Raw genomic sequence first — 15402 nt, forward strand, 5'->3', positions numbered from 1 at the left:
GAAGCTGAATGTTGAAACATTCAGGACAAAAAAAAGTACTTCTTCGCACAGCACATAGTTAAAGCATGGAATTTGCTTTCTCGGGATGTACTGACAGCCACCAGCATGAATGTCTTTCAAAGGGTTTAGGTAAATTCATGGAGGATGAGGCTGTCAATGGCTTCTGGTCACGATCACTACATCATACCTTCCATATCAAAAGCAATATGCCTTAGCTTCAGGAGTGGTTGCTATGCACTTGGCCATAGGAGCCAGCTCCTAGCGACCATGGGGGGGTTGCCCCCCTCCAATAAAATATTTGAGGGGCTTGCCCTCCCCCCCAGAAAAAGGCAATGCCATTCAAATGGGGTGTGTGCACTGCATCATGTATGGGGCAGGGCTTACCTGGGCTCCCACAATATTCCATTCACGTTGGCACCCCTGCACCTGGCCTCCTGGCAGCGGAGTCAATACCATTGAATGGGAGGGGCAAGGTGGTAGGGAGGGTCGGTTGGTGCTGTGTGGCTTGTTTAGTGGAGCCATTCTGGCTCGCCCACTGATGCACCTGTACCATGCTGCAGTCACCTGCCAGGTTTGATTATCCCAGTGGTGGAGACAATGATCTTGAACCTTCCTGATGTTCGAGTCTGTCCAATTTACTTTTTTGTCAGGGGGAAATAATAAGTGGCAGCTGGACACACAGCCTAGGCAGGGACGGTGGGGGATATCAAAGAGTAACATAGCATTGGTATGCGTTCCAATGCACATTCACATCCAGCATAATGTGCTATAAGGCACAGCAGTAGGTACTTGACTACTTTTTTTAGGCAAGGGAGCAAGATTCCCAGGCGGGATCAGAATTTCATAAATATCCACTACATTCTGGGCTTTCCATTGATATTAGAGGAGAAGGGAGGGATGGTGGCAAAGTGCAGAGCCCATCCAAAGGTTCACCTTAAATCCTTTTGGAATTCAAAGTCCATGGTAATTTATAAATTAAAGGTAAAGAAAGGTAGGTCCATTAGGTCCAGTCGCAGACAACTCTGGGGTTATGCACTCATCTCACTCTATAGGCCGAGGGAGTCAGCGTTTGTCCGCAGACAGCTTCTGGGTCAAGTGGCCAGCATGACTAAGCCGCTTCTGGCGAACCAGAGCAGCGCATGGAAATGCCGTTTACCTTCCCGCTGGAGTGATACCTATTTATCTACTTGCACTTGATGTGCATTCGAACTGCTAGGAGCTGGGACCAAACAACGGGAGCTCACCCCTTCATGGGGATTTGAACCGCCGACCTTCTGATCGGCAAGCCCTAAGCTCTGTGATTTAGACCACAGCGCCACCTGCATCTCAATTTATAAATTATGGCTTCTTAATTCTAACTTTCCCTGAATAGGGTATTTTTAAAATAGGTGTGTGACAGTGATTTCCCCACCCCCAATACCTTTTAACTGCATGTGGCTTGATTTTAGTGGTCCTATTTAGTGGTTCCTTGCTTTGCTGTCTCAAACGATGCATTTCCCAACTGGAACATGTAATTTATTCATTGCAAGATGCAGGTGTGTGCCTGCGTGTGTGTATAATATTTAGGGTATTTTACCTGTAAGCTTTCGAAATATTTAGAAGCAGGTGAGCATTTAGAACCCAAACAAGGGTGCTGATCAGTGATTTATTCTAATTAGATACATGCTTGCTATAGACATTCTCAGCCCTGCAGATGGGATGCATTATGGTACCTTTGCAAAAGGGTCTCTCTGTCCATCTGGAAACCATTCCATTAGATATGTTAACTCGGAAATTCATGGACTCCCCCCCCCCCTCCAACAACAACAACACATTCTGTTGCCAGCTGCAGAGATAACCCATTTGCTTTTACATTGCCTACCGAGAAGGGCCACAGAAAGGAAGGAAGAGCTTTTGACATTAATAATGCTGAAGGCATGATTGCAATACCAAATGCCCATAAGTCATTGTTCCCAACTCCATACCAGTCAGAGGCCCTTTCTTGCATTATTCTGGTGGGATGGGAGCAGGGCTCTTTATCCGCTGGAACTCATTTTCGGCACCTCTCAGGTGGGCACCATTGTCATTATGAGAGAACAAAGGAAGCGTTTGTGGTGAGTTCCGGCTCCTCTTTTTCTAGAAAACTAGCACTGGACGGGAGTCATTGCGATGCATTAAAACATAAGAGCCTGTTGGATCCAGCCAATGGCCCATCTGGTCTAGCATCCTGTTCTCACAGTGGTTAACCAGATGCCTATGGTAAGAAGAAGAAGAAGAAGAAGAAGAAGAGGAGGAGGAGTTTAGATTTGATATCCCACTTTATCACTCCCCTTAAGGAGTCTCAAGGCGGCTAACATTCTCCTTTCCCTTCCTCCCCCACAACAAACACTCTGTGAAGTGAGTGGGGCTGAGAGACTTCAGAGAAGTGTGACTAGCCCAAGGTCACCCAGCAGCTGCATGTGGAGGAGCGGGGAAGCGAACCCGGTTCACCAGATTACGAGTCTACCGCTCTTAACCACTACACCACACTGGCTCCCACTAGCAGGACCTGAGCACAAAAAGAGCCCTCTCACCTCCTCCAGTTTCCAGCAGCTGGTATTCAGAAGCATCTGTTCTCTGACTGTGGAGGTAGTAGCCATTCCTCTGCCACCAGTGTTCTGTGAGAAGCTCCAGGCCACATGGATGGAGGTGCAGTATGACCTTCACCCAATCTGACATGGGGCTTCTCATATTACTTTGACAGCCCAGGATGAAGACACACTGTAGAAGTTCCAAACCCAACAGAGCAATAAGAAAGGAATCATCCCACTGAAGCCACAGGGACAAGCTTTTATTTCTGAAAGAAATCTTTAGTGATTCATCTAGTACTCTGTTCTGTATTTCTTGAATTTTTCTTAAAGCATGTACCAAATATTTGTCTTAAAATCTTAGTATTATTATTATTATTATTATTATTATTATTATTAATGAATTTATATATCGCCCTATACCCAGAGGTCTCAGGGTGGTTCACAGAATAAAATCAAGATATAAAACCTCAAAATATATAATCAAAATACAAACAACAACCCAATCACACACAAACACACACACACCAAAAAACCCCACATTTTAAAAGAGTATAGGATGTCAATCAAATCAACCAAAGGCCTGGTTAAAAAAAAGGAAGGTTTTGCCTGGCGTCTTAAGGTGTATAATGAAGGCGCCAGGCAAACTTCCCTGGGGAGAGCATTCCACAGATGGGGAGCCACTGCAGAGGAGGCCCGTTCTCATGTTGCCACCCTCTGGATCTCTCAAGGAGGAGGCACAGGAAGAAGGGTCTCAGAAGATGATCTCAGGGTCCGGGTAGGTTCATATGGAAAGAGGCATCCCTTGAGGTATTGCGGTCCTGAGCCATTTAAGACTTTATAGGTCAAAACCAGCACTTTGAATTGGGCCCGGAAACTAACTGGTAGCCAGTGCAGTCAAACCAGGATCAGTGCAATGTGTTCAAACTGTCTTGCTCCGGTGAGCAACCTGGCTGCTGAATTCTACACTAGCTGAAGTTTCTGAACTGTCTTCAGACTCAGCCCCACATATAACACGCTGCAGTAATCTAACCTTGAGGTTACCAGAGCATAGACAACAGTAATTAGGCTATCCTTGTTCAGATGGGCCACCAGCCGAAGCTGATGGAAGGCACTGAGGCCACCTGAGCCTCGAGCAACAGCAAAGGATCCAGGAGTATCCCCAAGCTACAAACCTTCTCCTTCAGAAGAAGTGTAACCCATCAAGAGCAGGCGATTCCCACCCATCTGGTCTAGGGAACCACCCACTAACAGTGCGTCAGTCTTATTTAGATTGAGTTTCAGTTTGTTGGCTCTCATCCAGTCCATTATTGCGGCAAGACACTGGTCCACCACTTCCACTGCCTCACCTGCAGATGTAAAGGAGAAACAAAGCTGAGTGTCATCAGCATACTGCTGACAACGTATTCCAAACCTCTGGGAAACCCCACCCAGCGGTTTCATGTAGATGTTAAACAATGTAGGGGATAGGATTGAGCCCTGTGAAACCCCACACTGAAAGTTCCATGGAGCTGAAAAGCATTCCCCAAGCAACACCCTCTGGGAATGACCATCCAAGTAGGACTGGAGCCATTGCAAAGAGGTGACACCGACCCCTAGTTCGGACAGTTGCTCCAGAAGGATGCCATGGTTGATTCTATCGAAAGCCGCTGAAAGATCAAGAAGAATTAACAGGGACCTGTTTCCCTTGTCTCTGTCTCTCAACAGAGGTCATCATACAGGCCGACCAAAGTAGTTTCTGTGCCAAAACAGGGCCTAAACTCCCATTGAAATGGATCCAGAAAATCAAGTTTCTTACAAAAGTGCCTGGATCTGCTCTGCAATCACTCACTCCACAACCTTGCTCAGGAAAGGGAGATTAGCAAGTGGCCTATAGTTAGTTAGGTTTTATCTTCTAAGTGGTTCAGTATGCTGAGTTAGAATCTATCCTTCAGTGCCATTTACATTGAATTGGTCTAATAATTACTGCATTTTTATTTTTTAGTAATACTGCTAAGTTGTCCTATTTTGCTTCCCTGTTTGTGTTTTTTTTTTGTATAGCTCGAAAGCATAATCTAAAGTTGGCTATTTTTCTCTTTCAGGTGAAGGCAGCCTCCAAATACGTGGATGTGCCCGTAAGCACACAAAAATTACAATAATTTTTGCAATAGTTCCTGCTATGTATTTTTAGAAGAAGAAAAAATGGAGTAGCTTTTTCTTCCCCTTTAAATCCTGTCTTAGCTAATGGTGTACTATAGACTCCTGTTTACAAAAGTTTCTGAGAGCTGATTTATCCTGAAAGTTTCCTGTTAATTTTATCCTATAGACATGCTTTCATTTATGATTCTCTGTCCCTTGCATCATATGTTGTTTATCATCCACCAAAATGTAAAACAGGGCCCAGAGTCTAAATGTGGCCTCCAAGGGATGTCACTACAGCCACGGAACTTTTCTGAATTTGGGCACAACCGGCCATTAGCATGAAAAGGGTAACTTCGCACTAACTCTGTAACAACAACAGCGTTACACTAACTCTGTAATAACATTTCAGTGACATTTCAGTGTATCTTTTATCTTTGTTGGAAGCCGCCCAGAGTGGCTGGGGAAACCCAACCAGATGGGCGGGGTACAAATAAATTATTATTATTATTATTATTATTATTATTATTATTATTATTATTATTAAACAGCAGCGTTGGACCAAAGCTACAGACTACCAACTACAAATTCCCTCTTTAAAATGTTGGCTCAGACTACAACTATACCACTGTAAGTGGTAAGTGTGGGAAGGCCCTAAGATGAGTAGTAAACTATCTTTGGTATCACTCATAGCTGAATAAGATTGTCTTCCATAAACACAGTTTTAACAATGAGTCTGTAGGTGACTGTGGAGGCCAATTCTGGATCCACACGTCCTTCCACAAGGACTTCCTGGGCAGGAGGAGGCAACAGTCCCAGGAAACGAAGGAAGATACTGTTGCGCATTTGAGTGGCATTGTGGGAAGTGGTTCCTGAGAGCTACCAGCATCTTGAAACAATGGCTTTGAAGAACAGGCTGTAATTGTGGTACACAGGCAGTACAAGGTCTAAAATGAGGCCTGGCCAGAAGAGGGGGCTTGTGAGGTTGAAGAAGGGAGAGAGAGCAATAGTTCAGTTTGCTAGGCCTAGCAAGAGGGAAATTACCGGTAAAGCCAAAACAGTGGTCAGGAATGTACATTAGGAAATTTAAAAACTCATCATTCTTCCATTCTTTCTTGTTGTCTTTCCCAGGTGGCAAGCAACAATATTAGCAATAAAAATGTAACACAGCATTATTAATAAAGCTTCTTAAAATTAAAAAATACAAAATACAAAAAAATACAAAAATGCCAAAGCAGTAAAATAGAAACCATTTCCAACCACAGCAATACAAAAATATAATGACAACATGTCCAGCAAACAGCTTGGCTAAAAACCATAAATACTCCAGAAGGACTTTTACAGAGGCCCAAACTACCTTATTCAAAATCAGATAAACTGATGGGTCAGTTCTTACTAACATAATTTAAGTGTAACCCAGATAGGCAGAAATGTTGAATTGGTGCTGTGTATACCAAAACCAGCCTTGAACATTTCTGCAAAATAACCACATCATATCATTCTTATAAGTGCAAATAGTGCTGCTGCCTGCATCTCTCTATTCAGAGCTTGGATTATTATGAAGAGAACTCTTAAAGATCTCAGGCAAAGCACTCTGCTTGCCAGAAATTAACATTTAAATTAAGTTTAAGTGCAGTATATAAATGTTGGTGGGAGTCAAGGATTATGACTGATAAACAGGAGGCAATTGCAGACAGACTTTTTTAAAATGAGAATTTATAAACATGAATGACTGCTTTTAAATTTACAAATATGGATCCATATGTAGAATTTGGAAGATAAAGGTGTTTACATATTAGTACAGAGAAGCTATATGTGGTTTTGATCAGTAAACTGTTTTGCTTACTTCAGTATATATTTATGGAAGTTACAGGCAGAGTTTAGAATTTATTCCTTTTTCTTTTCACATTATGAAACATCATGACCGTTGTTTTGAAACCTTCCCACCCAAGTAGTCTAATCCACCAAATACCTGGTTACATAATATGTAGGTGCCTGGGGAGAGTTTTCCACAAATGGGAAGCCACCGCAGAAAAGACCCCGTCTCATGCTGCCACCCTCCAGACTTCTCATGGCCCCTCTCCTGGAGGGAGCGCATGAAGAAGGGCGTCAGATTATGATTGCAGGGTATTAGGAAAATACCTGCCCCCCCCCATGGCTCAGGAACCTTGACATCAGGTTCCGACAACACCTATAGATTTGATACCTGCTTTCAGCCATAGGGGATTGCCAATCTCTGGACCATTACAGCATCAGACGGTGTGATTGCAGAAACTACAGGTGGGACATAAAATCACAGAATTGTAAAGTTGGATGGGGTCCCAAGGGTCATCCAGTCCAACCCTCTGCAATGCAGGAGTCTCACCTAAAGAACCTCTGTATAAAACCTCCAGCCAGGCAGAGCAGGTAGGCATGTGGGAATGTTGGAGAAAGCAGCTGAGAATGGCAAGCTGGAATGAAAAGGGGATGTCAGAGCAGCTAAATGGAATACCCTCCCCAACTCCCTTCCTTGCAGAGGAAACCAAGAAGGGGGAAATAATGTAGGAAGAGATCCTATGGAGGCACCTTCCTTCTCACCATCCCGGTCTCAGCACTTAGTGGGATCCTGAAGAGTGGGACATTACAGTATGTTCTACAAGGGGACTATTGCAATCTGATTTTCACAATGAAGTCGGTGCCTTCAACTCCCTTTGTTCCCCTAACCCATCCAATATCTCAATTGACTGGCAAATTCTTTCAGTGGTGGGGAAACTCCCCAAACCTGTGCAGTCAGGAGAGCTTTGAGGTTTTATCTCTAGGTAAAAGCTTAGCTCTCTTAGCATCAACCAGATAACAATTGCTGCATCTAATTCTGGAAAGATGATTGTTTAGTACTGGAGAATTACAGCACTTTTTATTGCATCCTAAAGCTGGCACAATCCGCTTGCAGGAAATTGCTTGAAAAAATATAACCGCCACGTTTACATTGTCCTCATTGTTTTTTAAATTAATACCTTGTCATTGTTTCAGTAGGTGTTAAAAATGTTACTGGCAGCTCTGGGGCCAACCATTGGCCCTTTGCTTGATAATTGTATTTCTATTTTAATATATATATCTATAAACTACCTTCCTACTGCTTCTCAAACTGTCCTAATTTTCACCCTGGAAATTACAGAGAAGTGTTAACTAACTTCAATTTACAGGGGCTGACAATCACATCTCATACAGAAAATGATACTTTGTGATCTGCAGTAAATCACAGTAATACAAGTAATGACACCCATTACGAAGAAACTTCCAATGTGCCACAGACATTTAAGATTTGTGTGGCAGCTTTCATAATGACTCTTGTTTCAGCAGTTTAATGGGTTCCCTCTGAGATAAGTTCGATTCCAACATATGAAGGAGTGTGAACTTACTTAGTGATGATTTTCTCCCAAATTATCTCCACGGCTTGCATCTTCTGAGGGAAACACACACTGTGCCATGAGCGTCACAGATACCGCAAGCTTTAGAAGTTCTGGTTTTGGGGAGACAGACTCCTCAGACAGGTTGGAGACTGAACAGAGGAGTCCTGTGCACGTTTACTTAGAAGTACCGTAAGTGCCACTGTGTCCCAGCAGACCCGGGATTGCAGCCTTAGTAGCTATTTAGCATTTAGGGCCCAATCCAGCAAAGGTTTCAACGAGGGAAAGTCTGCTAAACTTCCACTACAATCAATACACTGCCAAAGTATTTGTGCCCTTACCAGATGTATAGAAATAAAAGATAAGACTGCAAACTCTTTTTTATAATGTGTGGTTCTGATGGCGTTTTTACATATATATATACATGTACCTATTTCAAATGCCTTAGGGGAAAGAGACTAAGTGCTGGGTGTTAGCCTTCTAACATTGTATAATAGGAGATTTGCGTACAGAGGACGCAAGGGGTGGGGTGGGGGGGTGAACCCAGCAGGAGTTGTTGCTTTGCTAAAAAGGTCAATAGTACCAAACGTTGCAAGAGAGGACTTCCTGGCACCAAGAGCGTCAAGGGAAAGTCTATATCCATCTAAGCGGCTTCCCTCCAGGCAAAAGAGAAAGAGAGATAGTCTGTGCATACGGTGATCTTTCTACGCTGTGCAAGCTGCACTTAGTGTTGCTTCAGCTGCCTACCAAGCAAGAGTCTGACACCCAAATATGTCACAGATACTCTGGTAGGAAAAGGAACCTCCGCCACAGTGTCAGGGAGAATAGAACGCACGGCGGCAAGCGACAGGCGGACAGGAAGGATCCTTACAAATGAATAAATAAGCTTTTCTTGGGAAGATGCCATTTTCATGCTGGGTGTTTTGTGTTTTTTTTTCCCCACCCTCCTTCTCTCTCCTCTCCTCCCTGCCCCACTCCTTTCCTCTGTGCAGAAACCAGGGATGGATGTCGCTGACGCCTACGTGACCTTCGTGCGCCATTCTCAGGACATCCTGCGTGATAAGGTCAATGAGGAGATGTATATAGAAAGGTTATTTGATGTAAGTAAATGCCTTCTCCGCCTTGGGGGAATCCAAGGAGGAGAAACTGCAAAATGTGGCAAAATGAGACAGGAGGATAAGTCACATTTTGAGATTAAATGATTACTTTTAGATTTTTTTTTATTTTAAGTTTCCTTTTCCTTCTGATTGAAATTCTCTCAGCTCTCTGTCTGCTCTAATGTTCTACTCGGATCCACTTTGTCCCAGTTTCTCTCTCTCTCTCTCTCTCTCTCTCTCTTTCTCTCTCTAGATTTTTTAGATAAAAGCATCTTATATCAACATGTATCATCTCGTATCCGAAATGTGTTAGGCTGCAATCCTATGCTCCCTTAACAGGGAGTGAGCCCTGTTGAACACAGAGGGGTTTACTTCTGAGTAGATATGTATAGGATTTGCACTGCAAGTCATTATTATCATCAAAAGTCCTGTTTTTAAAAGGTGGGGGGAGGTGAAGAAGTCAGATAGGGTGCATGTGCAATTTGACTTGGAGATAGAATTGTTACTGAAAGACCATTTTTTAATTAAATGGTGGGAGGGAATGACCTTTCCCTCCAGGAAATCTAAGCATGATTTAAACATTTAAAGAAAAAACGATAAGTCCGATTTTTGCATTATAGAATCCAATTGTAATGCTTTAAAACCAGAACTTGGGACCCTCTAGGAAATACTGGGTGAAACTTTTTAAATCTGAAAACCTAGGTTTAAAACCTTGGAAGAGGACGGCGGCTGTGGTGCCCGATAGCTCCCAAGTGTCAACTAAGATTTTATTTTGAATAGCATAGAGTGCATGTTCACAGACTTCTCCGCCTTTCTGTTGCTTCTGCTGTGCGACACATTTTCTGCCCTAGCAATTGTGCAGTCTAGCATTGACGCTTGCAGCAGGTGCTTGACATTACTGTTTCAGTCACTTGTTTGGTTGGATCTCTGTTTATGTTGTTTTTGTGGCTGTAAAGCAGCTTCCTTTTTCTCCCTTTGCAACCTCTCAGCGCGCGCTCTCTCTCTCTCTCTCTCTCTCTCTCTCGCTCACTCGCTCTCATTTGTTTTGTGCTGTTTCTCTCCCCCACCCACCCAGTATTCTGGCATTTGGATGTGAATGCCTTCAGACCTACCAGCGCTTTATTGACGTGCTCCCTTGCTTGCATTGGGCAGGAAAAGCCTTTTCTCTCCCATCGCCACTGCTGCACCACCCCATACAAGTTCCTCTCCTGCTTGATACCCATCTTTCCCCCCCCCCACTCCACCCCATTTTTCTTTTCCCACCGAAGCCTCTTCCCTACTGCATAATTCTCTCCTTTCACCGCCACCCTTCTCCCCCCCCCCATATTCTCCAAGATTAAAATGGAACTTATCTCTCATGTCAAATGTTTTATCACATTATATCAAGTGGCATGAATTGGAGTCAAATAATCTTCCTGTGTACATCTTCTAGCATGACCCATATCCACTGAGAATGCCTCATTCATGCATAAAGCACTCCAGAGACTCCTTTCCTCTTAAGAGAATTTCAAGCATTTTTTTAAAAAAATGTCAAATACAAATCACCTATCCACTTGGCAATGACAAAGAGGCAGTCATTTTCATTCTGTTACAGATCTGCTAGCGCTCTGCCTGCCTATTGCTGAAATTCTTCCATTAGCAGTACATTTCCCCGGGACTGTTCTTTTCAGTGCCAACCTTTCCTTTGAGCAGTTTCCAGTTTTGTGCAGATCCCAGCAGACGGATAGTTGATCGGAATTGAATTTCAGTTCAATCAAAACCATGGTCTATATAAGGTCACATCTCTCTGCTTAAGCTAGATTTTAAAAGTTTTAGGCCTCTGTCTTTGCAGAGGAGCCAACGCACAGCAAGAATCTGTTTGGCTTAAACGTTGCATCGGCTTCCCCCCAGGAAGCACACCGCTATAAGCAAGATGAACTCCATTACAAGGCCACAGATAAACACTGCGTTCAAAACTGGGTTAAATTTGCAACATGCTCCCAATTTGGAACACAGCTCCAAAGAATATAAACTTAAGTTCCAGTGTAAGCACTAAAAACCATGCCTAGGGCACTCATTTTCTACTGCTTTCCTCTGTCACCCAACAGTTTGCATACTCAAGCCATTATTTTCTTTTCGATCTGGAAAAATTCAGATTAAAAACATTCTTTTTAATCTGGAAACATTCTGCAAAAGAGGAGGGGACCCCTGCACCTTAAAGAGTCATGATGAAGAGAGATGCCGCTTGCATAGCTATTCTGAAATTCCCTGTTAAAAGTGCAGGAGCCCCCACATACACACTTTTAACCAGGCTGCTCTATTAACATCCTGCAGTTGTGACAAGGTGGCCTTGTGTGGCTTCCTCTTGGTGCACTTTGAGCCTTCGTGAGCATTTCTGAGCTGTTAAAGATACAGAAGCCTACTCTTCCTTTTATCTTGTCACCCTAGAGCAAGACCAGTGGGGAAGCTGTAGACCTGGACTACAGCTCTCATTCAGCCCTGACTATTGGCCATACTTCCTGGGGCTGTTTGGAGTTGGAGTCAAACAACATCTAGAGAGCCGTAGGTTCCTCACCCCTTCTGTAAAACATGGATGGAGATCCTGTTGTCCTCCAGTTGTTGTTGTTGTTGGGATACAACTCCCATCAACCCTGACTCATTCGTCATGGTGCCAGGGGCTGATGGGAGTTGGGAGTCTCAACAACATCCCTGCTCTAAAATAGGTAACCCTCCCCAGTGGGCGCATTGACTTGGGATTTCCAAGGTCTTACATTGCCTGCTTTGTTTCAGGGTGACCTAATGCAAAAGAGGATAGGGGACTCAGGTGGCACTGTGGGTTAAACCACAGAGCCTAGGACTTGCCGATCAGAAGGTCAAAGTTTCGAATCCCCGCAACGGGGTGAGTGCCCGTTGCTCGGTCCCTGCTCCTGACAAACTAGCAGTTCGAAAGCATGTCAAAGTGCAAGTAGATAAATAGGTAAACGGCGTTTCCGTGTGCTGCTCTGGTTCGCCAGAAGCAGGTTTGTCATGCTGGCCACATGACCCAGAAGCTGTACCCTGGATCCCTCGGCCAAAAAAGCGAGATAAGCGCCGCAACCCCAGAGTCAGCCACGACTGGACCTAATGGTCAGGGGTCCCTTTACCTTTAATGCAAAAGAGGATAGGGCTCTTTCTACACAACTAGCAGAAGAGGAAAAATTAAGAGGAGCAGCTATACCTGCTGAAATTCCCTCTTCTACCCATGCATTAAAAGTGCAGGAGCTCTGTCTCCTTTTTCACAAAGCTGCCTACTTTCAGTGAATCTCAACAACAATGAAATACATCTTAGGCTTCAATCCTGTTGACATTTCCCTGAGAGTAAGCCCCACTGAACATAGCAGGGCTTACTTTCTGATTAAACATGCATAGAATTGGGGTGTTAATAAAATCACCCTCTTTGTTTTGTTTTATTTCTGAAGGTGGTGTTCACATTGGATTCCTCCTTGCCTTTGTCACATATTCTCCACTTTTTATTAAAAAAATTAAGTTATTAATATTATTGGCAACACATTTTCAAAAGGCTAATTTTGCTGTTTCTTTTGTTCCCGAGGCCATTCATTTTACACTGCTTTAGTGTTCGTTACCTCCCCAGTTCCTCTTCCCCATGTGAGCCGTGATAGCAGAATTATTCTCCCTGGTGGATATTGGGGTATGCAGGAGATTATCTGAATATTACTGTGTGGTCTACATTTTAATCGCCTTTATTCTGTAAATTAGTCGGGTTTACTGTGGAATAAAGTCATCATTGTCATTTAAAAAATCTTCTCTTCAGGTCACTGGGGAAAGAAACAGATTGGCTAGTAAGTTAGTCTGACAATCAGCAGCTAACAAGGCTATTTTCTCCTCCAGGAGTTATTTACTGAAATTTCACATGACTTCTTTGTCCCATCGTACTAAAAGGGTGGCCAGAGGGCCAGTAGTTATGAGAAAGAAACACAATAGTGTTATTGTGCATTTGTGTTTTCTCAGCTAGAGGTGTGTGGTTTATCTAAATGTCCATTCTAAAACTCTGATTTGAGGTTTTATGGCCAGTTTACATCTCTTGGGTTTTTGAGAGGTGATTTTAGCATCTCTTGTAATCTAGAAACAGTAGCATTGTGTTACCTGTCCCAGGTGGAGTCCTGTGGTGTTGTTTAAATGATAAGAGAGTCGTGATTGTGTATGGCTAGGGTTTGCTTGGGAATTTGGGGTGCAGGGTAACGTTCCCATGGGTCTGTAGCCAGGAGTGCTTTTTATCTGCTCATGCTGATACTCCAGCCGTGACGCTTTGGGGCCGTGACAGCCTGCTCACCACAGTGGCCCCATGCATTGGCAATCTCAGGACCTGATTACTGTAATCTCAGGACTTGATTTCATGTGGGGCTGCCCTTGTATCTGGTCCAGAACCTGCAACTGCTACAGAATGCAGCTACTAGACTGCTCACAGGAACAGATTACTGGCAACATGATAATCCGCTGCTGAGAGAGCTGTTCTCGTTGCCGATTTGCTACCAACCCAGGTTTATGAATCCACAAAGCCCTGAACAACTTGGGCCCAAAGTACCTTAGGGAGCATCCGATCCCTTACCGTATGCTCCACCTTGAGCACTGAGGTCATGGGTAGGCAAACTAAGGCCTGGGGGCCAGATCTGGCCCAATCACCTTCCCAATCCCCAGAACAACATACAGTGGGGGAGAGGGGGATTGTTCCGTCTTGCAAGCTGCCTGGGTATATGTAAGTTAACAACAAGAAGTACTGCAAGTACGTAGAGTATGCAGGGCTGTAGGCGTAGTTCCTACATTGTGTGAAGCAACCCTGAATTACAGTACTGGGGCAGAAGGTAAGGGGAGCTCTGGCAGGTTCCTTTCAAAGGAGAGAACCCAAATGCAACACAAACAGTGACAACATGGCTGCATGGGAGCTTCCTTCCCAAGGCAAATAGCAGGCACATGGGCCCCTGTCTGGACCCAGATCATAGCAGGGGCAGGGTTAAAGCCCCTCTTCCTCTCCTCCCCCTTGCACTTCATGCCATGATCTCCCTCTAGATTCTGTCCCCCATGACTGCTGTATAGTAAAGCCCAACACAAGCATGCAAAGACCAACCATGTGATTAGTGTTGCATCTAGCTTGGCCCTGTGCCACCCTTGGCTTCAAGAGACTTCAAAGTCCATCGCCAATAGATCTCACAATGAAAACCATCGTTTTGGATATTGTGAAGAATGCGTTCTTATAGACTTCTCCTCTGTAGCAGCAGAGTATCAAAAAATGAGATGAGATCCCAGGTGCCTATGTGGATATTGATGCTGAATCCACAAAAGGCGCAGATGGCATTTTCCCTCCTCTCAGATGATTAATCCAATATCTTGCCCCTTGCCCAAAAAAAATACTTTAAAAAACAACAACAACATGCTTTTGATATGAGAAATCAAATCATCCAGCGAAGCTCCCAAGATTGCAAAGATCCAAACAAAAATTAATTTATTTCCTCCCTCCCCTCCTTGTACTTCTTGAAGACACGAGCCTGCCTGACCAGAAGATAAGGATTAAAACAGATGTGCTTAGCAGCTAGTTCATCTGCTTAAGTCTAGCAGTCTCTGAGATCAGTGATTAAAAAGCCATCTCGAACTTTGATGAAATCCACAGCCCTGGTAATATGCAGGCCCTGATAGCTTTCTTTTGCAGAGCCCCTGTCTGTCTAAACCGGACGTAGGAAGCATTTGACTGGAGATGATATGTGGATTATATGGGTCAATTATACACTTAATCTGCCTTCTCTGCAGAGATTAAATGTTCATAGATTGACTCTGTGTATTTGGCTTGCCCTTGGCAGTTACCGGATCAGGAAGGTTGCCCTTACTGAAAAGTCTGGTAAGAACTTAATCATGCAGTGATAGGGCCCGATGATACTGGGATGCTAACTGCTCTATGCTTTTTCAGGAGACTTGACTTACCATTTCACTGTCACTTTACAATCAGCTGTACAGTATGTTAAGGTTACCAGACGTGCCCGTTTCCCGTTACAAACCAGTCCCCATACAAAATCCATTGAAGTTGAAAAGGGTCCCCGAATTCATTGAAAAAAATCTGGTAACCTTACAGTATGTGCCTGGATGTTTTCCTAGATGTATATATATATATTTCTCCACTGTTAATGGAACCACTTAGAAAACACCTCTCCATACAGTGGATCTAAAAATGAGACTTCAGAACGAAAGGAAAATGTATTAACAAGCAGAAAGGAGAATGGCTTGGTCAAT

At 43.8% G+C, this 15402-nt stretch overlaps 1 protein-coding gene across 14 annotated transcripts in view; it reads left to right on the forward strand.

Moving 5' to 3' along the window:
- CADPS (calcium dependent secretion activator) overlaps positions 1–15402 on the forward strand; it is a 347764-nt gene that overhangs the window by 295133 nt on the left and 37229 nt on the right. For all 14 annotated transcript variants that reach the window (XM_083723209.1, XM_083723203.1, XM_083723210.1 and 11 more), the window contains 2 exons: positions 4628–4660; positions 9043–9150. In XM_083723209.1, the coding sequence (XP_083579335.1) occupies positions 4628–4660; positions 9043–9150 (141 nt within the window). The remainder of the gene's footprint in view (positions 1–4627; positions 4661–9042; positions 9151–15402) is intronic.

This window comes from Podarcis gaigeae, assembly GCF_964106915.1.
Source record: "Podarcis gaigeae genome assembly, chromosome: 2".
NCBI classification, from domain to species: domain Eukaryota; kingdom Metazoa; phylum Chordata; class Lepidosauria; order Squamata; family Lacertidae; genus Podarcis; species Podarcis gaigeae.